Source organism: Onychostruthus taczanowskii, unplaced genomic scaffold (assembly GCF_017590055.1).
Source record: "Onychostruthus taczanowskii isolate IOZ18803 unplaced genomic scaffold, ASM1759005v1 scaffold13, whole genome shotgun sequence".
NCBI lineage: Eukaryota > Metazoa > Chordata > Aves > Passeriformes > Passeridae > Onychostruthus > Onychostruthus taczanowskii.
Window position 1 is genome coordinate 9,674,005 of NW_024498462.1, and position 21,804 is coordinate 9,695,808.

At 50.2% G+C, this 21,804-nt stretch overlaps 1 protein-coding gene across 1 annotated transcript; it reads left to right on the top strand.

Annotated features, from left to right (window-relative positions):
* Nucleotides 1–8,840: 8,840 nt before the first annotated feature.
* Nucleotides 8,841–15,310, top strand: LOC121331797 (probable G-protein coupled receptor 83). The gene is made up of 5 exons (XM_041396556.1): nucleotides 8,841–8,913; nucleotides 9,082–9,710; nucleotides 10,499–10,624; nucleotides 11,276–11,409; nucleotides 14,668–15,310. The coding sequence occupies exons 2-5, from the start codon at nucleotides 9,327–9,329 to the stop codon at nucleotides 15,260–15,262; spliced, it is 1,239 nt and encodes a 412-aa protein (XP_041252490.1). The 5' UTR covers nucleotides 8,841–8,913; nucleotides 9,082–9,326; the 3' UTR covers nucleotides 15,263–15,310.
* Nucleotides 15,311–21,804: the final 6,494 nt, after the last annotated feature.

Consider the following 21,804-nt stretch of genomic DNA (forward strand, 5'->3'; position numbering starts at 1 on the left):
GTACACACAACAGAGTTTTCTGTTTTAAGCCTTCCTTTAAGCTGTTGGTGTGTTTGAGCCAAATCACAGGCTAAGGAGAGAAGAGAGAAGATTTCTCACTGTGCAGCCTGGCAAAGAACCTCACTGCTGAAGGTCCCTCCTTGTCACAGCAACAAAGGCTATGGCCAACTGGGGCCTTCCAGTGCTCTGTGTCAGTGCTGATTGACTGGAGTACAAAACACAGGCTGGTGGTCAGGGATGTGGGATTGCAGCTGTCTCCAAAGCCACACTGATTTTTACCACATCAGTCAGCTTCTGGTACATGGGGAATGTGTCATTTTGTTATCACCTGAGCTGCAAGCAAAGCAGAATCATATCAGCTCATCTTTGTTCACAGCTGCCACACAACTGCAACACTGAGTTCTGTTCTTTCCCTCTTCCCAGGGAATTCAGGATTTTCTCCTGGATCTGAATGGGAGGACTTAGACTGCCAAAATAAGGAGCCAGCCCAAGACCTGTGGTGTACCTCTGCTCTCAAATGAGGTCTTCAGTGCTGACAACAGGTTGTTTATTTCACAGAACTATTTTAGGGTTCAGGTCCACAAATCAGTTTAGGCTGGTCTAAGCCAGCCATCCCTCCATTCCAGCAAGCCACATCAGGGCCACTGACCTGCACTTACTAGTTTCACTCAGATTATACCCCTGTTGATTAGCACAAATGAGCTGAATAGAAAGTGGAAAATGCCTCTTTGAGCTCAGCATTGAATTCTCTACACAAAAAGGAAATGCCTGTCTCCTGAGTTTCTTTTCAATTTTTTGTTGACAAATTCTTAAGTGAACAAAGACAGGCTCCTGGTTCTCCTGCTTTGCAGCCATTCATGTGCCTCTGGGAAAGGTTCAGCTTCTGTGCTTGCCAGACTAGTAAAGGAAACAGAAAAAACATGAAACATTAGTTCATTTAAATCCTAGGCACTCTAAAGTCTTAAGAAAATAGAAAAAAATATTTGGCAGATAACATCCACCTGATGCCCACAGCCTCAAGGGCCTGGGTTGGGAAATATAACAGAAGGGGCTTCTTTGAGGTGAAGTTTCCTAAATAAGTTATCTTAGGAAAAAAATGGAAGAAAAAAGGAGAGGGCCTGAGTCCCAGATTGGATAAGCCCCAAATACAGAAATTAATCAATCACCCGGTGTAATTAATCACCCAGTGAACTGGAGAAATCTAGGGAGGATCTGGGCAGGCTTGCTGGAGGTCCCAGCACCAAAGGGGATGGCATTGAACCTAATAAAGGCTTTGAAATGCTGCTCTGTGTTTCCTCTTGGGAAAAGCCTCAGTAGCAGCAGCAGCAGCAGCAGCAGCAGCAGCAGCAGCAGCAGCAACATTTCCCTTGGTCTCCACACTTTTGCCCAGCAGGAACCCCCTGCCATGTGTGGGTCTCTTTGTGCTGCCAAAGGCTCTGCAGCCTCATGGGTTTCAGGGATTTGGAGATGTGCTGGGCACTGTGCAGGTGTTGGGGAGGGTAGGCAGGAAGCATGGGCAGCCCTTGCCAGCATCCTCTTCCCATTCCTGTTCCTTCCAGCCCTGGCCCAGTGGTCCCTGCCCCAGCAGCAGCCCGGAGGCGTTTGGACCTCCTATTTTTGCTGAACTTCTCAAAAGCAAAAAGAGATTTTGTAATTTTTCCTCTTACACCTGGAAAGGGAGGAACCCCACAAGACTGTGATTTAGATCAGTCCCTGGAGCAAGAAAGCTGAGCAGAAGCAAGAAATCAGCATTTCTGAAACCTCTCCTGGTACCTGAGGTATCTTAGCTCTGGAGCAAAGGAACAATCCCTCCTCTGTTCTGACAGGTATTGAACCCTGAGCAGAGATCCCTGAATCCAGGAGAAACCCAGGATTTTCAAAATATAGCCAAGCTTCATTTTGGCAAGGAGAATATTTCCTGCCATGGCTGGGGAGGGGCCCAACCCCTGCAGAACCCAAATCCAAGGGGCAGTAACTGGGCTGCAGCAAGCAGCTCCTGCCCAGCACCAGCTGGGGGACTGAGTTGTGACCTTGCTGCCACAGCCTGGGAGGCTTTATTAGCTGAGGTCTCTGATAGTAAGTTAGTTATTTTTGTGTTTGTTTGTTTGTTTGTTTGTGGTTTGTTTTTGTGAAAACTTAATTTTCTGGTTTAATAAATAACATGTTTTTCCCCTGAGCTGGGCTGGCTCCCTGCAGATGCCCACCCATCACTGCTTGCCTGGTCCCTTTGCTGCAGGAGAGGTTCCAGTGGCTAAGGGCCAAGTGATGCTGGTGGCTGGAGACCAAAGGAACTGGTAAGAAGACACATACCTTCAGGTATATCCTTTCTGGTTCTGCTCATTCCTGAACTTGTTCTGCAGTCACAGTTCTGGAGGATTTAATACAAAAGTTTTTGATAAAAATAGCGTATTACTATTGTGAAGAGGAAAAATCCTGCCTTGAATTTACCCAGCAGTGAAATGTACATTGATGGGCCTTGACTTCACCCTGTGGGCCTGTTTCCATTTAAGCTGATAAAAATTCTGCAGATAAACCAGCCAGAGCTGGCACAGGTAATGTGTTTTGCCCAATAATTGTAGCTGGGAGCAGAGGATGCTGGCTGGCAGTGTTCTGCAGCCATATGCTGGCTGGGTATTCTGTGTGTTGATTTCTTGCCTGGGTTGTTTAGAATTCTGCACCAGTAAGTAAAGAAATGGAAAATTACTGCCTTGTCTACAGTTGTTACAGAAATCTAAGTCTCCAAGTGGCCCTGGAAATCTTTGTGCTGCTTGATTCTAGGGCCAGAGCTCACTCCTCAGTGCTCTTGTTTAGCTCCTGACACTGAGCTTTGGAGGCTCCAATTATCTCCAGTACTAGATTTTGGCGAGTCACCCCAGTGATGTCTGGCTGCTCCAGGGCAGAGGGGCAGAATGGGGCTGCACAGGGACCTGCCTGAGCAATCCCAGCACTCTCCAGTTTTCCACAGCAGTGAGAAATGCCCCTTTCTTTCTAAACCTGTCCAGCCATTCCTCTTTGTTGCAGTTCCCTGAAGTTGTCCCCTGGCCATCCATGTGTCCCATGCAGGCAGACAGGCAGCCAGTCACTCTCTGTCCATCCTCAAGCCTGCCCTGTGCCCACCCAGATCAGCCTCATCAAGAGTTTTTGCAGGGGAAACCAGTGGAAATCCTCCTAGGGATCCAAAAGGAGACGTCTTCTTTATCCATGGTGCCTCCTTCCACCAAGGGGGTCATGTCTCTGACATGTGTCTGCATGCTCCAATAAATCACATTTCTCCAGTATGTATTAATCCTTTTTTTTTTTTTTCCAGGCTGCTTGGAAGAGAATTTGGATGAAAAATAATCAGGATCGCCCCTGCAGCCCCTTTCAGGAAGGATGCCCTCCTGGCCATCTTTTGTTCCCTTGGTGGTAAAGTAGTTTGACTTATAATTTAAGAGCAAGATAATCACTACTTTTGTGTTTGAGCTCTTTAGACCTCCCAGGAAAGTGCCAATTGGATTATGCTCTTCAGATTTTATTGCTGTAATTTCACAACCTCTTTTAACTGAATGAGCTGAAAATTAAGTTTTAAATGCTTCAGCACAAGTGTCTGTCAGAGCTGCCCCTCCTTTCCTGGCTGTTTGTGCTCCTGCTTCCATGCGTTTGCAAACCCAGAATGATGGACTTTGGCACCCTGCTAGGACCCTGCAGCACCTGCTGCAGCTCAGCTTTGCAGAGGCTCCTGCCCCCTGTGCCCCTCACCATCAGCTGCTGGGGCTGTGGTTGTTCTGCTGGTCAGGAATCTGGCAGAGCCTCAGCACGCTCCGCGCTCTGGCTGAGCTGCTCCCGAGTCCTGGCTGCCCTGGGCTGTGTGGCAGAGCTGCACCCCTGCCTGGGGCTCCCAGGCCCAGGGGTCACTGCCAGGGGTGACACAGGAAGGTACCTGTCACCAGTGCTGCTGGTGGCTGAACCATTCCTCCCAAACCCAGAAACTGGGCAAACACATGGATCCTGGGGGATCCTACCTGGGATCCTTGAGGGATCCTTCCAGCTGAGGGAGTGAGCTTCTACCAGGGCTCCACAACTCAGGGGCTTTCTGAGCTGACACATCCCTCAACAGCTACACACAGATATTTGCCACACAGTGAGGTCCCTGAATCAGGGCCTGGTGGGTCACTTGTCCCCAGATAGAGCTCAGCAGGATGCTACAGCTGCCATCAGCCTCTGCACGATTGTCCCTTGCTGGCTCAGGCAACTTCAGCTTTGGTCACATCTCTTCCTTTGGTCAGAGCTGCACAAAGGACAGAGTTTTGAAGTAAACTTATTTTACCAATACTTTTCAAGTTCTTTCTTCATTCCTCCCTTCCTTTGGTGTATGAGTCATTCCAGCAAACCTACCATGCTTTAAATTAATCGGGTCTTGGAAGGGAACAGAGATAATGAGCCATTCCAGGATGGCATTTCTTAAAAGCCAGGGAATGTACAGCAGAGGGGAGGGTGCTGCCTGAGTCTTCCTCACCTTGTCAAACATATCCACCTCTTTCCTGAGCTTGTGACAGGGTCTGTGCAGTGTCTGACAGCTGCTGGCCTCCACTCCAGACCCCTCTGAAGGGAAGCTGCTCTGACAAAGTCCTGCTTGCAGAGCTGCAGCTCTCTGGCCTCAAACCAGCCATGTGCTCGCACAGGGGCTGGGTTCAGACGCTGGGAGAGGTGTCTGAGTTTGGAACTGTTCAACAAAGGTGAGAATAGTCCTTGTGAGCTCAGTGCAGTGGGGGTGTGAGTGTGGCTGGCACGTGGTCCCACCTGGATGTGGGGGTGTCTGCTCACTGCTCCTGTACCTGTGCAGGAGGACTCAAAGAAGCACTGGCTGGTGCCCCCACAGAGTGAGCTACAGGCAGGGATGAGGGCATTAATATCCCCAATAACAGCCCCCATATTCCCAAGAACAGCCCCCATGCACACCACACACAGAAAGTGACTTACCCCTTCCACTCTTTGCCAAGATCCTTTCGTTAGCAAAGAGTTTTCTGTTAAGGAAAACAGGATTTTAAAAATTTTGTTTTGTTTGTTTGTTTACTTGTTTTTCTGTCTCGACTACCACATGGAGGGGGGAGAAGAACCTCCTAAAAAGAAAACACCGTACAGAGTGTTCAAGGCTCAGAGGGTTCTGAAGCTGAGAGTTCACCCCAGCAAAGGGCAATGAAATTGATGGGTTGAATTCCCACACAGATGGGCTGCACCAAACCAAAGGGCAGACTTTGATGGCCCAAGCCACGGCCAGGCTGGAGCACTCAGAGCTGGGAGGACAGCACAGGTATGAGCTGGCTGTTACCTGCTAGGGTTTCACATCCCTAGCATCCTTAGCTGGCACCCTTGAAAATCAGAGTGCCAGCAATCAGACAGGAATTGGGTGTGTGTCAGTCATTCTGTATGGCTTTTTTTCCAAGGAGAAGAAAAAAAAATAAAGAAGTCTGAAGATCCAGCCCCAGTGGGCCTCTAGACAAAGCCCATCAGAGTGGGGAGGGGGCACAGTTATAATGGTAGATTGTAATAGATAGATACAATGGTAGTTCTCTTTGTTCTGTCACCCAAACCTTACAGCTGAACCTCAAGGACTATCAAATCCATTATAAAGCTTTTCTTTTCCAACTACCCTGAAGTTGCATTATTAGTAGCTATTATGCAATTACCATTTGTATTTTGAATAATGAAGTCTAAATTGTAACTGTTCACAGGACATCAATTTCAATTGCTATGGCATTATTGCTCTTTTCTTATTTCTCCTTTTGAAGCCCATTTTGTACAAGGTGCCTCTCCACCCACTCGCCTGTGCTGAAGCTCAGAGCCAGTCAGAGCACATGACAACAGCAGGCTCTGGCCTGACCTAATGCACATGAAAACACTGTTCCCATGTCAGTGGCAACTGATGCCACATCATACTCTGACCCTGGGGAAATTGAGCTTTGGTTATCATGAACGACTATTTGCACTTCCCAGTTCCTGCCTCCTGAATTTTAATTTGATTTAAGTTGGAAGATGAGTTTAAAATTTGATTGCAGTTTCTGTTGTATATGTGCAATATCCATTGTTTAGAAATGTGGTGTGTCCATGCCAGGTGAGAGGAGCCTGAAAGCCTCTGTGGGGCTGCGGAAATCTCGGGTGGGAGGAAGGTTCCAGAAGCACTCAGAGAGCCAGGCTCAGGTGGAAGTGCCTGGTGCTGAAGCTCTCACCCTGCTGCCACCTCAGGCAAACCCGAGCTGGGCTCTGACACGTGTCTGGGCTGTGCACATTAGTACATGCAATGTAAAGATTGGTAATTAATATTTCAGGGGCTCAGCTATACTTTCTGTGTCCTAAAATCTAACAGACACTAATGGTCTGAGGGCAAAAGGAGTTCCTCATTTCCAAAGCCTCTGGTGCCTGTGTATCTAAACTTTTATTAATTCTTCTAAAAGGACCTTCTGACATTTAAGAGTAAGACACAAGAAAGAAAGGCACTGAATACCTTTAATACCTCCTCTATGCAGTCTCCTCAGAGACAGGCAGGTAACTGGAATTTTGCTCAAGAAGGACAGGGAGAAAACTATAACAATTTTATTCCACAACACAACCATTCCTGCTCCTGAAGTGTTTTCTGACAGATAAAAACCAGACATGCATCACCCAGAGGCTCGCCTAATGACATGGAACACATGGGGCTGGCAGCTCCCTCAGGGGTCTGAGGGCAGGAGAGAGAGGCTGGCTGGGATTATTGCTCTGTAAGGGATCAAGCCTTAACTCCTTAGCCAGTGGGGGCCTGAGTGTTTCAGGAGGTTCTAGCACATAGTGTAGTTTAATAATTTGCACCAGGAGAAAGCTAACATGCCTGGGATTTTGCTGGAAATATGATTAGACTAAACTCAGCTCTCCTCTTCTGAGCTTGCAGCTCTAAAGCCAGTGACAATGTATGCCAGCATGAACAGCATGGGAGGATAATGAAACAGCTCTTTGCATGCACAAGAATCTCACAGCCACAGTGAGAATGGCTTCAGGGGGACTAAAAAGTAGCAGAAACCTCCCAGATCATCTTGCTATAGCGGTAATAAACATCCAGTGTGTCTTTTCTGTAGCCCTCAGGCAAGAAACTCCAGAGAGCAACTGCAAAGCTCATTCTGGTTCTGCTGAAAGCAACTGGAGCTCTGCCACAGTCAGGACTGGTGCACCTTTTAGACCTGGGAATCCATAAATACAAAATTCTAAGCAAAGAACCAGTTCCTTGTAAATATACACCAAATATACAAATCTTTCTTTCTCTCTTCATCTGGACTCTTCTTCTACTATTTGCCAGGAAGATCTTAATTATTCTTTCCAAGAATCTATGGCTGACACAGTGCAAGCTGGGATACTCAGTTTGCTCCATGGCAAAAAGCCCCCAAACTAGGAAAAATCTAACATTATACCTGTCATCATTGTTTGTATGTCCTGATAGAGGTTACAAATGCCAGGTACCAGGACAGACATCAGGCTTATGAACAACATTTTAAAATGCATTCTTAATTGGAATTAGGAAAAAGTAGATAATTTGGAAAATATAAATGTTCTTGTCATTGGAAAACACTGGATGACCACAGCTGTTTATTGAACTGCACTGGGCTGTTAAACCCCACACTGACAATGAAAGTGAATTCTTGGCTCCTTGTGTCAGCATAGGACCTTTTTACTCAGAAGCAGAATTTGGAGTCTGGCAGGAGGCACATTCTCTGTGTCCCATGTTCCTCCCATGTGTTCCCCATCCTGTAGCTACTCCCCTGCCTTAGTCCTTGCATGGCCTGGCCACAGCATGGGCATGGACAGGGGAAGGAGATCATGCAGATGACTGGAAATGGACAGGAAAAACACTCACATTATATATATATGTATATATATATATTTATATGGAATAAGTGATACACATGGAGTGCAAAATGAGAAAGATTATACTATCTCGTTTAAAAATATGTTGCCTAAAGTCTTTGAAACCTAAACTCTCTTCTGTGTCAGCACCTGTCAAGAGTGACCCAGCCGTGAGAAAAACACCCATCAAAAAACAAGCGCTGAAACTCCACCAGGAGCCTTTCGGCAAAGATTCGGCCCGGCAGAGGTTTGTGAGGATGGTTTTCCCTTTTTCCCGTTAAGGCACTCTGCAAGCACGGATGCTCCGTGCCCGCTGGCCGCTGTGGTGGGCGCTGCCCTCCGCCCCGGCCCCGCAGCAGCCCCTCTGGGTACGGGGGAGTGGTACCGGCACCGGCACCGGCACCGGCGGGAGCGGTGCGCGCGGGGCGCCGCGGCACCGATTAACCCCGGCAAGGACTCTCGGGGCTCCGCCCGCGCCGATGCATGAATGGAGCAGCCCCGCCCCGAGCGGCGGCGCCGGCCCCGCCGGCCGCACGTGCGGGCGGGCCGGGGGTGCGCGGTGAGAGGAGTGCGGTGCGGTGCGGTGCGGTGCGGTGCGGTGCGGTGCGGGGCGGTGCGGTGCGTGCGGTGCGGTGCGGTGCGGTGCGTGCGGTGCGGTGCGGTGCGGGGCGCCGGTGCAGCGCGGAGAGTGCGCGGGGCGAGACGGGTGTGCACGGTGCGGGGGCTGTGTGCGGTGCAGGGGTGCGGGGTCAGGCGGGTGTGCAAGGTGCGGGGGCTGTGTGCGGTGCAAGGGTGCGGGGTCAGGCGGGTGTGCAAGGCGCGCGGAGTGTGTGCGGTGAGGGGGTGCGGTGCGGAAGGTGCGCGGTGCAGCGCGGGCTGTGTGCGGTGCAGGGTGTGTTGAGAGTGGCGTGTGTCCGGTGCGGGGTGTGCAGTGCGGGGTGTCCGGTGCGGGGTGTCCGGTGCGGGGTGTCCGGTGCGGGGTGTGCGGTGCGGGCTGTCCAGCGCAGGAGCCGGAGGAGCCGCTGCTGCCCCTTGGGACCGGGCACGGTCGGGAACAAAAACGCGGTGAGAGAGAGTAAAGGTAGGAGTTAGGGAGGGGGGTAAGGGTGGGGAGTTTGGTTTCTCCTTGTGGTTGGGGTGTGCAGGGAACTGGAGTGTAATCATGATGTAATGTATTCAGTGTCACATACAGACCTAGCTGATCCAGAAAGTGTAGTGTTGGTTTCTATTCAGAATTCAGATCGTTGCTGGAAAGACGTCTTTGGATTTGTTTAGAGCAGAAGGTGAGCGTTTCTGCATTGGAAAGAAGTTCCTGTGACAGCAGCACGGGATGGTCAGGGAGCCTGCTTGAGCCCAGAGCTCACCTGTGAAGTTCTTGCTCTTCTTGCGGTGTGAGAGAGTGTGTGGTCCCAAACCAGCCTGTTTCTGACACGCCACTGGTACTGCTCCCCAGCAGGGAAGACTGGGGTTGACCTGCCATGCCTCACTCGCCGCTTCAGCCATCCAGGTCACAGGTGACAGGGTTTCTTGAGGAGTTTGACCATTACTCTTCCCTGGCCAAACTCATGTCCATCTACCACGCGACGAACAGGAGCATCTTCAACTGGACAGAGAGCCGCATTGTTGAGTGGGAGAAGTTTGCTGAGCTGGCTAAATATGAGCCAGAATCCCAGAAACCAACAGTGAAAGCGCTGCTAATCGTGGCGTACTCAGTCATTATCGTCATGTCTCTCTTTGGGAACATGCTGGTGTGCCACGTGGTGCTGAAGAACAAGAGGATGCACTCAGCCACCAGCCTCTTCATCGTCAACCTGGCAGTGTCAGACATCATGATCACACTGCTCAACACGCCTTTCACCTTGGTAAGTAGCTGGTCTTGCTGTCCCTTCAACCAGGACAGGAGTCTCCCACCCACCAGAACTCTGCCTGGTGGTCACAGGCTTTCCATGCACTCTCTCCTAGGGCTGAGGTGGGAACCCAACACCACCAAGTCTAACTGATAACTCTACCAGGCAAGTAAAACACTGTTCAGCAACCTGTGGGCTCTCTGTTGCTCTGTTAGACTCTGTAACTCCTAGAAACTCCAAAGTTTATCACAATGTGTGCTACCAAACCCCAGCAAGAGCTTCGTGGGGAATGAGAACAAGTTCCTGTGTTTTTAATGTTTGTGCAGGAGAGCACTAGAGAGTCCCTTAGTGGGTCAGAACACTCTGAATGTCAGTCATACTGGGTGACTGGAAGAAAGTAGTCAAGCTTTTCAGAGATGCCAGCTGGATAAAGGCTTCAATGAAAGCTTTCCAAATCTGACAGTGGGGTTGATATCAAACCTTGGTCCACTTTTTCCAAATATAGTTGTTAGTGTAATAAAAAGCTTTTACCACTGTTCACAATGTCTGTAGAACTGGCCAGGAGGGCTGTGGCATCACCACTTCATAGTCAGTGGGGTTTGACCCTATAAACTCTTCTGTAAAGGAGTTTCAGAGACCAGGATAGCTGATCTTTCTATAAGTTTCAGGTGAAGCTGCCCAACCAGCCAGACCCCCTGAGCCAGCTCAGGTTCCAGCCACAGGACTTGTTGGAAAACAACCCAAATCCTCTTGGATTCATTTTCACCACATTTTCTGGCTGATGAGCTGTTGTTTCCCCTCAGGTCCGGTTTGTGAACAGCACGTGGGTTTTTGGAAAGGCCATGTGCCACATCAGCCGCTTTGTGCAGTACTGCTCCCTCCACGTGTCCACGCTGACCCTGACGGCCATCGCTCTCGACAGGCACCAGGTGACACTGCCTGCCCCTCTTCTTTCATGGCTCTGAGAGGAGACTTGAGCTATGATAAGTTTTTCTGTCCATGGCCATGACAAACGCTGGCTCTGTGTCCAGTGCAGAGCAGCAAGGACAGCCCAGGCCATGTGCTTGTCCCCAGCAATCACTCCCCTTTCATGTGCCATTGTCAAATAGTAAGTTCCAGATTATCAGATTTTATCATTTTAAAGATCTAACAAAGAAAATCTCATGAAAGGAGAATTTCTGCCTCAGCAGAGAGGAAGAAAGCTCAGCTTCACAGGCCCAGCTGGAACAAGAAATGTTTTTTATATAGTTCATATAGAATAAAAAACATACCCTTGAGTGAAGACACTTGGGTAGGTATCTTCCCTTTTTTTTAACCTAATGTAACCTCCAGTTTAAGGAAAACAGTTCTCACATTACAAAATTGAGGATAAAGTTTGAAAGCTCTTCTGAGCAGATTGAGAAGTTCAGTGTTTCCCATTTTCCAGGTCACTCTAATGACAGGACATTTTCCTAATCATGCCTGTCATTTTCCTATCATTAGCTGTGTTAGGTTATGTCACAAACTGCCCACTCCTCTTGTGGACTGTGAGGACCTTTGCTTCCTGTGGAAGAAGAGTCACAATGGAGTCTCTGTTGCAGGTCATCCTGAACCCTCTGAAGCAGAGGATGTCCCTGACAAAGGGAGCTCTGAGCATCTCTGTTATCTGGCTGATGGCAACCTGTTTCTCCCTGCCCCATGCTGTCTATCAAAAGCTTTTCCAGTATAACTACAGGTGAGTGATCTCCCCTTCCCAGTGAGCGTGTGGAGGCCTGGCAGCCCCTGTGCAGTGCCACTTGCTCAGCAGGGAGGGCACCTGAGCGTCCCAGGCACGGGATGGGTGATGTGGGATGAGAGGGAGTTGGTGCATGGGTGACATCCCACTTCCCCCAGCAGAGGCTGGGGCTGTGGAAGAGCTGCCTGGCCTGTGCTCTGTCTGGCTTGCTGTCCAGGGTTTGCTGTTGCCACCTCCTGCATGCCCAGATGAGGATCTGGGTCCATTCCCAGCCACGTGCTGGGGCAGTCCCAGGCACAGCCTGGCTGGGGCACAGCTGTTGGCAACACAACCTCCTCCAGTGCCATGGCCTTGCCAGGAGAGGCTCTGTCCTGAGAAGGTAATTTTCTCCTGAGGGACTTTCCTCTTGCCTCCTTTTGCCTGCTCAGCTCCTCAGACCCAGCAAGACCAAGCCCATCCAACTCGCCCAGGCAGGGGGGAGAGACAAAGTCAAACTGCAGTTTCAAAAAGAAAGAAAATAAACTTCCTGTTGGGAATACCTGTGCTGACATCACCGAGGCTCTGCAGGGAGCAGGAGCAGGGCACCACCCTAGTTTGTCAGCAGGGCTACTGATCCCTCTTCCCCAGGATTTCCTACATTGAGTCTCAGGTTGTGACTTCCCATGTGGATTTAGGAAGCAGGACCAACCTTCTCTGAAGCTTGAGGTTCCTCTGCCCGATGTTACACTAACAAGAAAAACATAGAGAACATACATTCTTCATGAAGCAGGGCTGTGGGGGACCAGTGGTGCAGGTGAGGCACCAGTGCTTTAGCAGGAACTGGAGCTCTCCTGATGTGCCGTGGTGCCTCTTCTCAGGAATGGGAACTCTTTGCTTGGCTGAACACAATAACAGCAGGTGAAGTGAAATTTCACATCAACATAAGGATAAGGATTGAAATACCAGAAAAAAAGAGAAGGTTCTAATGTAGAGGGAAAGAAAGAAAAAGAAAAAAAAATTAAAAGCAGAAGCTTATCTCCCCACAAAAGACCCAGCAATGGCACTTGTCTCTGCTGTCACTCTCTGCCAGGGAGAAATACAAACCCCAAACTCTGGGGTTCTTTTCCCTTGCAGTCCTTTCCTCTGTGGTACCCAACCTGTTCTGTCCCTCCTGTCCCCACCAGCCTGTGGCATTGCTGTGACCTCTCTTGTCTAGAAAACAGTCTGTAACAGTACCCAAGTGGGATTTTTGTGGCAGGTGTCACACTGCTGGTGCTGCCCTTCGCAGGAATCCCAGCCTTGAGGCCAAGGGGATAATCTTACCATGACCTGTATTTTCAGGCTGAGATCAGCATCCAAGGGAGTGGGGCAAGGAGACACTGACAGGCAGCAGGAATGAGATTTCTATTGTAGACATTGACCTTCTGTATAAAGGACAAATCTAATTTCCTGCAGCCCAGCCAGATCCCTCCTGTTGATGAGGCAGGAGAGCGTGAGTGCCTGCCTAGGCTGTCTGTGCTTTTGGTGTCCAAGGGGCTACACCAGCTGGCAGTGGGATGGGGGCTTCACAGCCCTCCCCTGCCTGTGCTTGTGCCTGATGTGCTGCCACAGCCAGGGGATATCATACTCGATGTGCAGACTGTAAACACAGGGCAGGGTTACTCCGTGCTTGCGTTGCTCCGCAGCTGTGCTTGGGGATTAGGGAACAAATTGCTCATGAATGAACGAACCCTACGATCTGTTTCGGGGCACCTGTCTCTGTTCATCCTTTGGCATGGCCAGAGGAAACCGAGCCCTGTGTTGGCACGAGGCAGCTCAGCAATATAAGGACTTCCAGGACATGCTATTCCTGTCCTTGCTTTCCATTGAAAAAAAAAAAAATCGCAGTTGTAATATTGCTTGTAATAGCTCCTGCAGGGTCAGGGCTTCTGGGATTGCTTCCAGGGAATGGTTAGGGTTCTGGGATAGGAAACAGGGGCTCCACCAACATCCCTCTCTGGCTGCACTATGCAGCAGCCATCTGAGTCCCTGATCATATCAGCACTCACCGAAACACTCTCCTGTCAGATCCCCTTTGGCAGGTCTCCTCTGCCAGTGGTGAGGTCGCCCAGATCCAGGGGAGGAAAAGTCAAGACTGCAGTTGAAAAAAGATGATTCTCCCTTCTGTGTCAGTTCCCATCTTGCGTGGCATCTCCAGGTCCTCTGTACTTGGTGAACCCATTGTCACTCCTCTGACCTCATCCCCTGCTCCAGCTGCCTGTTCTCAGCAATCTCCTATTTGTGGCACAAAAAGCAGCTCCAGCAGTTGAAAACAGGATAATAAAGATATTAATCAATACTGCAGTGAATAGTACAGCTTGATGGGGGCTCAAATCTCTGCTGAATAGAGGACAACCAAGGACAAGGGATGAAGAAAGAAGAGTAAAATGGAATAAGAGAAAGAAAAAGAGAGGGGAAAGAAAAGAAAAGGAGAAAACATCCACTGGAAATAAATTCCGTTACTCCAGCTGCAGGGTGTGGAGGGGACGTGGTACAGTGAAGGGTGATGGGATGAGAGCCACTGCTGACCTGGCAGTGGGGAAAGAAAAAGAGAAAACATCCACTGGAAAAAAATTCCATTACTCCAGCTGCAGCGTGTGGAGGGGACATGTGGTACAGTGAAGGGTGATGGGATGAGAGCCACTGCTGACCTGGCAGTGGGAACACATCCAGATCCTGGGGCTGGATGGGATGGGACAGGTGTGAGAGGTTGTTAAAATGAGCTGTTGTGTATGGTTACGCTTTCTTTTGTTAGTTCATTGTCAGTGGTTCAACTGGAGCCAAGCGAATAATCATCACACCAGTTTTAAGAGGTAGCAGGAAGGTTGTAGGGGCTGATGGCAAGGGAATGGTGGGTAGGCAAGGGAAGGGAGGTGGGTTGGTCATGCCTGTGAGGCTTTCTCACAGCCTCCAGCCCTTCCCTCCCCTCCAGAACAGCTTTGGCTTGAAGCTGATGCAGTGGCTCTGGCTGAGGGATCCTGTGCTGGGGGTGTGGCAGGGCAAGGGGTCCTGGCTGCTGGGGGACACAGCAGGGTGGCTGCTCCCATGGAGGGCAGGGGCTGCAGGTCCAGCCTGAGAGAGACTTGCCAGAGCTGTGGCTCTGTGTCCTCCCACTGTCCCCACTACACCTCTGAGCAGGTGGCTGTGGGCAGTGTGAGACCCCCACTGCGGTTTGCCGAGCCAGCAGCACCCGTGGGACAGCAATGGCCACATGCCATATCTGAATTTCCTGTTTTCAAGGGAAGCCACTGTCCGGAGTCTGTGCCTCCCTGACTTCCCCGAGCCTGCAGAGTTGGTCTGGAAGTATCTGGACCTGTCTACCTTTCTTCTTCTTTACCTCCTGCCTCTGCTGATCATCACCGTCACCTACATGCGCCTGGCCAAGAAGCTGTGGCTCCGCAATGCCATCGGGGACGTCACCATGCAGCAGTACGTCACCCACCACAGGAACAAGAAGAAGAGCATCAAGATGCTGATGCTGGTGGTGGTGGTCTTTGCAGTCTGCTGGTTCCCCCTGAACTGCTACGTGGTGCTGATCTCCAGCCTGGGCATCAAGACGAAGAACTCGCTCTATTTCGCGCTGCACTGGTTCGCCATGAGCAGCACCTGCTACAACCCCTTCATCTACTGCTGGCTGAACGAGAGCTTCCGCACGGGGCTCCGCTCCCTGCTCTGCATCTGCCAGAAGGTGCCACAGCCTCAGGAGCAGGCGCTGCCACCCAGGCCCGTGTCCTGCCGCGAGGCGTGGCTGGAGCAGGCCAGGTGCAGGAAGGGACCGGCCTCCCAGGCCAGCTGCTCCACCAGGAACCTCCCGCTGGCCAGCACGGACCTGTGAGCCACGGGGTGAGGGGAGTTACCTGCTTGTGGGGGGCACCAAAGGGCATCTCCCGCTCTTTTCTCAGGAACCTGCATTGCTGCTCTGTTGTTTTACTGCTGATTTTTGGCTTGTCTTACTATAGCCCCTCCTCTGCTTGGCATGGTGGGTGCACAGCCTCTCCAGCACTCTACCAGTAAAACCCACGCTGCAACTGGCCCAGGGGGCAGGAATATGTACAGGGGGCATGGAGCTTCTCAAACATCGTGATCTGCTTTCAGGTTTTCCCATTTAGTGCTATCAGAGGGAGTGGACCCAGGTTTCTGTCACTGGCTGTGACATGTATCATAACGTGGGGCTCTGCACAGCAGCAGAAAAAAATCCGTGATGACAGATGTCTGAAGGAAGGACTTGGGCATGCAGATGAGCTCCATCCACAGGGAGCCTCACCAATTAGTGTATAGCAAAGCCTCCTACAGAGGTAAGGATTGTTTACAGAGATTTTGCTGTCAGATTCTGCTGCTCCTCCTGCCCTGTCTCTGTCCCACCCTCAGCAGCTGGAAGCCAGCCCCAGACAAGGGGAGTAGGGATGCACCCCAGGAGTCATGGCCGTTGGCTCAGATGGCACGATGACAGATTAATGTAGTCCACCGAGAAGTTCTTTTTATTATAAATATATTTATTCAGTAAAGAGAACTACACTGGCACTTTATAAAAGGCCACAAAATATTTCACCAGGGCTGTAGCATTCACTCACTGAAGAATGGAATCATTCTGCATTGTTACTAGTTGCTGTAAAAGTCTCATTTAAACAACAGGAGGGCAAGAAAGGGCTGGAAGGAATGTCCTGTGAGGAGCAACCAAGAACTCTGGGCCTGTCTAGTTGGTGCAAACCAGGTGATGGATTTCAGTAGCCCAAGGGCAGCCGTGTCTGCTGTGGGGGTTCCTGTTCTGTCCTGGTGATAGCTCAGACAGATCCTCAGCCCAGAGAGGCAGTGGGGGAGCTGGGTGGATTGAGGGAATAAGAACATACTCCCACCACCTTCCCAGGGGAGAATAAGCCAGACCAAAGAAGGGAAATTAAGGACTGATTTTTATGTTTGTTTTTTGGTTTTTTTTTTTTTTTTTGTTATTTTCAGTTTTTGCAGTGAGAAGGAAAAGGACAGAAAGGAGGGGGATCCTAGCTTCAGGCCACTTGACCCCAGCTGGGCACCTTGGGTGTGCACTGCAGTGCCTGCACCAGAAGAAAACAGCAGAACACGAGGAGTGGCAGCAAGAATGGATGAATACTTCATCCCTGAGGCACTTTGCTTGGAGCTCACACTTATTGAACATGAGAATTCAAAGCTGTGCTGGTTGCCAGCACCGTCCTCCCTCAGTGTACAGAAGGGTTTGTTTTCAGTCAAAAAACATCACTATGAGTTTCTCAGAATGTTGAGACAATCTCTAATTAATAAGCATCACCTCATTTAATTAGTAAAAGAAGCTATCGTTTGTTTTTTTTCCTGTTCCTTGCTCCTCACTAGCTTTTGGTGAGCAGCTCTCAAACTGCCATGTATTGTCTTTAATATTTCTTAGGTTTGTTTTTCTTCCTTTCTTTCTTTAAATGGCTGAATAACCTTTTTGTGGAGGAGTCCAAGCCCTTACTCCAAAGAAGGGGTCTCACCACGCTGCCTTGATCTTCTGCTAATCCCTGTAGTTATCTATCTCTTGCTGTCAGAAATAACCTGGCTGGTTTTCCTTGGATCTGTCAATCGCAGCATCTCCTCGTTGCTGAATTTTTCTCCCCTAAAAGGGCAGGATGTAAGAGCTGAGTGTATCGAATCTCCGTAATGGCTCAGCTATCTGGACTGATAATTATCAATGCCTGAGTGAGAATCAGAACTTTGCATGCTGTGCCCAGTGCCTCAAGGCTCCTGTATCACTTGAGGATGTCCTGACGCCCAGCAGCTCTCAGGCAAACATAAAATGCACAATACATATAAAAAAAGCATAACCTGAGCGTCGTTTGACCAGGGCATGGACAGTGCCTGGGGAGCAGGAGGCTGCATCTCTGCTGGACTCCAAGCCATCCTCTGGAAAAGGGAATCTGTGAAATTCGGCTTCTGCTGGGTCTCAGTCAACTCAGTACATAAATAGATGCTTAAACATTCCTTATAAACATTCCTTGATGTGTCTCCCTCCCGCCGGGCACCTGTGGAAATGGCGCTGAGCGGCGCCGGGATCCCAGGCGGAGCTCCCGGGGAGCGGAGCAAGGCTGAGCTCCGCTCCCGGCCGGCCCGGGCTGCTGGGGCAGCGCAGCAGCGCTCTTTGCTCCCTGCACACACCACCCTGGGACCCGGCAGGAGTGTGGGGTGCGAGGAGAATCCTTCGGGAAGCCTCTGCCACCGGGAGACCCCTCCTTCTTCCTCCCGGTGCCCCCGATGGCTGCGGCGCGGCTCTCTCGGCAGGCAAAGCCCCCGGGAGAGTTTGGAGGGCAAATTATTGAAACACTGAGTCACCACACGTCTACTCCCGGGAAACTATTTGAGCACACACAAATCAGCGTGCAAAGATCCAGCGAGACATGTCTGAGTGATTAACAGCCCGAATTTATTAAGGTTAGCTCATGCCAAATGCAGCAGAGTGCCTTCAGCAGAGTTGCTGATGAAGACGATAACAGGGAACGCAGTGCAGGGGATACCTGAATTCCAGAGACAAATCCTCTTATATAGCCCCACCACATAATGAACAAAGAAACCACAACATGCCAACTAGATTAACAAAAAGCTAGCAGAAAAACCCCCACAATGAGTCAGAAAATTAGCTCAGGAAGGAGAAACAGAATACAATTATCATCACTTAGCTCTTCAAGTGGAAAACAGTACGGAGGGGCTGGCCAAAGCACGCTGCAGGGATAAGGGGGAATGTCCTCGGTTAAATCCAGCTTAAGCCCTGGATGTTGGGGTGTAGGTGGGCCAGTGTCAAACCATCATCTTGCACTGAGAAGTAACTCGGTGCCTTAGGTCAATCACACAGCAGGGGAGGAAGAGGGAGGAAGGAGCCGGGCCCTTACCTGGGAGACGATGTGAAAGGCACACCCCGAATTCCCGCGTGGGAGATGATGTGCAGCCGCCCTGTGCCCCAGGCAGCAGCAAAGTCTCTCCCTGGAGCCGGGGCACACAAGCTCTGCTCTCTCACTGACTGTGGAGACAACCTGCCTGCCCCCCAAAGACGCCACCTGCCCCCACAGAGCCCACCTGCCCCCCAAAGAACTCACCTGTGCCCAGAGACCCGCCTGCTCTCCCCCGCTGCCTCCTCCCGCCACCGCTCCTGCTCTGCGGTGGGCAAAGGAACGCGTCTGATCTCCCAGGCTTTGGAGGGAGCCCAGGCAGGAATACCGGCAAGTGAGGACAGGTTTAGCACCGGGCACGGGCTGCAGGCAGCGCTTGGTTTGAAGACTGATGGCATTTCACAAGCTGCCCTGTCCCACCAGTGCTCAGCAGTGATCCCCACCCCAGTTCCCGGGTCTGCTCCCAAACTGCTTCCCTGAGGTGATACCAGAGCACTCCCAGAGCTTGGCTCGTCCCAGTCTGAGCCCAGCAGGTACATTGGAGGCATCTCCTTGCCCAGATGTGCTGCAGATGTTGTTTCTGCACTAGAGCAGATGTTCCTTGGGGTCCCTGCTGGGCAGGGGGCCAGCAGCAGGTACCAAAGGCTGCTCTGAGCAGTGCTGGGAGAGCCAGGAGGGAGCAGCCCGAGCAGGCAGGAGTGTGGGTGCTGTGCCTGGGGTGTGCTGGAGCCAGCCCTCCCTCGGGAGGTCACATGGAGCCTCCACAGGCAGCAGATCAAAAGCACCTCTTGCCCTGCTCCCCATCCCTTGGTGTTTTGTTGTTTGCCCTGGTAATAAGGGCTGAATTAATGCACTTGGTTCTTGATTGATGTTTCACTCCCCCAGCAGCCCACACTGGCTGATGCTGCTCAGTTCAGTAGTGCCAGATTGTAGAAGTGGAGAGCAGCTGTCACTTAAGCAGACGTGAGAGGGCAAAAATGGTAATAAACACCCCAAAAGCCACAGGCTGAGCTCTGCAGGAACCAGGTCTGGTTGTACAACACAATAGTCTGTCACTTGAAGAGACTTCTCCATGACAGGCCCATAAAAGTCTCCTTGGCAGATGAGAACAGAATAATTGCTTTATAAGATCAGATGAATGGACCATCTAATGCATCTGCTGGAGACAAACCCAATTGCTTTATGGGACACTGTAAGGGGCAAGCACGGGGAGTGTCCCCATTAATGGAATTCCTGCTTATTACTTCACAATTAATGGCCCTTCAGAGCATAAAGGTTTATATCCTCTATGTCATTCCCACATGCTTTCATTGCATACATCTGTATCCCATCCATGCTGTGTCCTGCAGGCTGTGGGACCTTGGTGGTCTCCTGTCTCCAGGATTTCCACTCTGCAGGGACCTGGTGTAGCTGACAGCAACAACAGGGATTTTCAAAGCCTCATCTTGACCATTTCTTGCTGTTCCTACAGCACTGCAGAAGTAATTTCCATTTCAAGCCCACACTTGGAGCCAAGCTGAACACCACCATCAGTGTGATTCCTGGTGCCCAGACTGTGTGTACTGTTAGGAGATAATTTATGATACCTAACAAAAATGATGGCAGCAAGTTTCAGAGCAGCAGATTTTGTTCCTATTTTTGAAACAGACAATTTTTTTTGCAGCCACATCCTGCCTCAGGCAGTTTTCCACAGGAATTAAGCAATCAATTAATCAATGGCCTTAACATTTTGCAGCTTCCTTCTCCTTCCACAGCTTATTTTGACCTTTTGCTGGTGATACAGGCTAAATGTGGCAGAATTCAGAATACAAGGAGTGCCTGGATTCCTTCTATGATGGATTTACCACATTTCCATCAGTGGGGAGTTGCAGTAGGCTGGGTGGCTCTGGGCTGTTTTGGACAGTTTAATTTGCTTCTGAACTGTGATACACTGCTCAGACCTTTCACATTCAGGTTAATAAACCAAGTCTCTCCTAAAGGCTGGAAAGGAATTGAGTTTTAGTTTTTAGCATTACAGTTCTTCTTCCACAGTATGTTGTCATTCCTGAACTCCTCTTCACAGTTCAGTTATTTAAGTGTTTGTCTCCATTTCCCACCCTGTTCTGGAGTTAAACCCACCAGTTGCTCGTGCTGAGGAACAGTGACTGATGCCAACTGTTCCCTCGTGGATGGCAATAGCTGCACTCCAAATAAAGTCTTAATGCAGTGTCCCTTTCCTCTTTATGTTCATGTTTCTATGGCAGGACGTGAATTTCCCCCCCATTATTAAATGTGACACACCCTTTGTTCTATTTAACAGAATTGCACTAACTTGCCTTCCTTTGCCTTCAATTCAGGAGAATATAAGTATTTTGCTGTCTTGCACAGCTTGCAGGGCAGGATGTAAGGATATTCATTCTCCAGGGGAGCTGTTATGATTAGCAGAGCTAATAAAAACCATGAATATTTAGCAATATATTCAGGCATTTCAGCTATAAATGGGAACATCAGCACTTGACTGATTCTCAGCTTCTTTGTGAAATCAGGTTGTCAAATTGTTTGTTTTGCCTTTGTTTCTCCTGCTCACTGTGAAGGAAGGAGGGATTGAGGGGGAAGGTGACACAAGGGTCCTATTTTCCTATCTGCAGTGTTGAGCATTGCTTACACCTTCTCTGCTCCCCCTCCCTGTAGAAAGTGGGGACAGGAGCCTTTCCCCCATTCCATTTCTGCCTGTATTGATGTGTTTGTGCCCACACACACACTCTGGATGCCAAGCTGCCATTTTTAATGCCTTTCCATGGCACAGGTGCTGCAGGGCAGGAGCACAACCCTGTTGGTGCCCAGGGCAGAGGGTGTGGGGCATAACTTGGGTATGGAAATTCATGTCTCTCTAACGGATTTCAGTCTTCAATTTTAGCAATGGAAATTTATCTGCCGGCTCCCCTGGCCCCTGTGCAGGGGCCAGGGGCACATGGAGGGCAGGTGTTTAAGGTTTCTTTACTGGTGAGCCTCCTGGTTAGGGTTAGGCAAGGAAATGAAGGGTGAAAGCAGGGACGCTGTTTGCCAAGGAACTCCAGAGCTGTCAGTCTCATTCCTGCCCTTTTCTCACTAAATGCTGCAGCTCAGACTCCGCTGAGGACTGTGTGCTTGCCCTCTCCTGCACAGAAAAGGGCAGCCACCCCCTCCCTGTAACTACAGAATTTCAATCAGTGTTTTAACAAAACATTGTTCTTAATCCAGGTAATCTCAGCCCAAAGCAAATGCAGGGCTTTAGGAAAAAGTGCAACTGTGAAAACTCTTGCTCTGTGCCTCCAGAACCTGCACACAAGGGAGATCTTAGAAAGCTCCTCTGACTTCACTGTCCATAGACCATGCAGTCCTTGTTAACACAGGGCTCATTAATTAATCTGGTTCCAAGCAGGATCCCACCTGGAACACTTCATTACTGGGAACACCTCCCAACCCTGACCAGTCCCCTCTGGCTTAACCCCTTTGCCACTCAGTGCTCATGGGGAGAAGGACATGAGTGGGG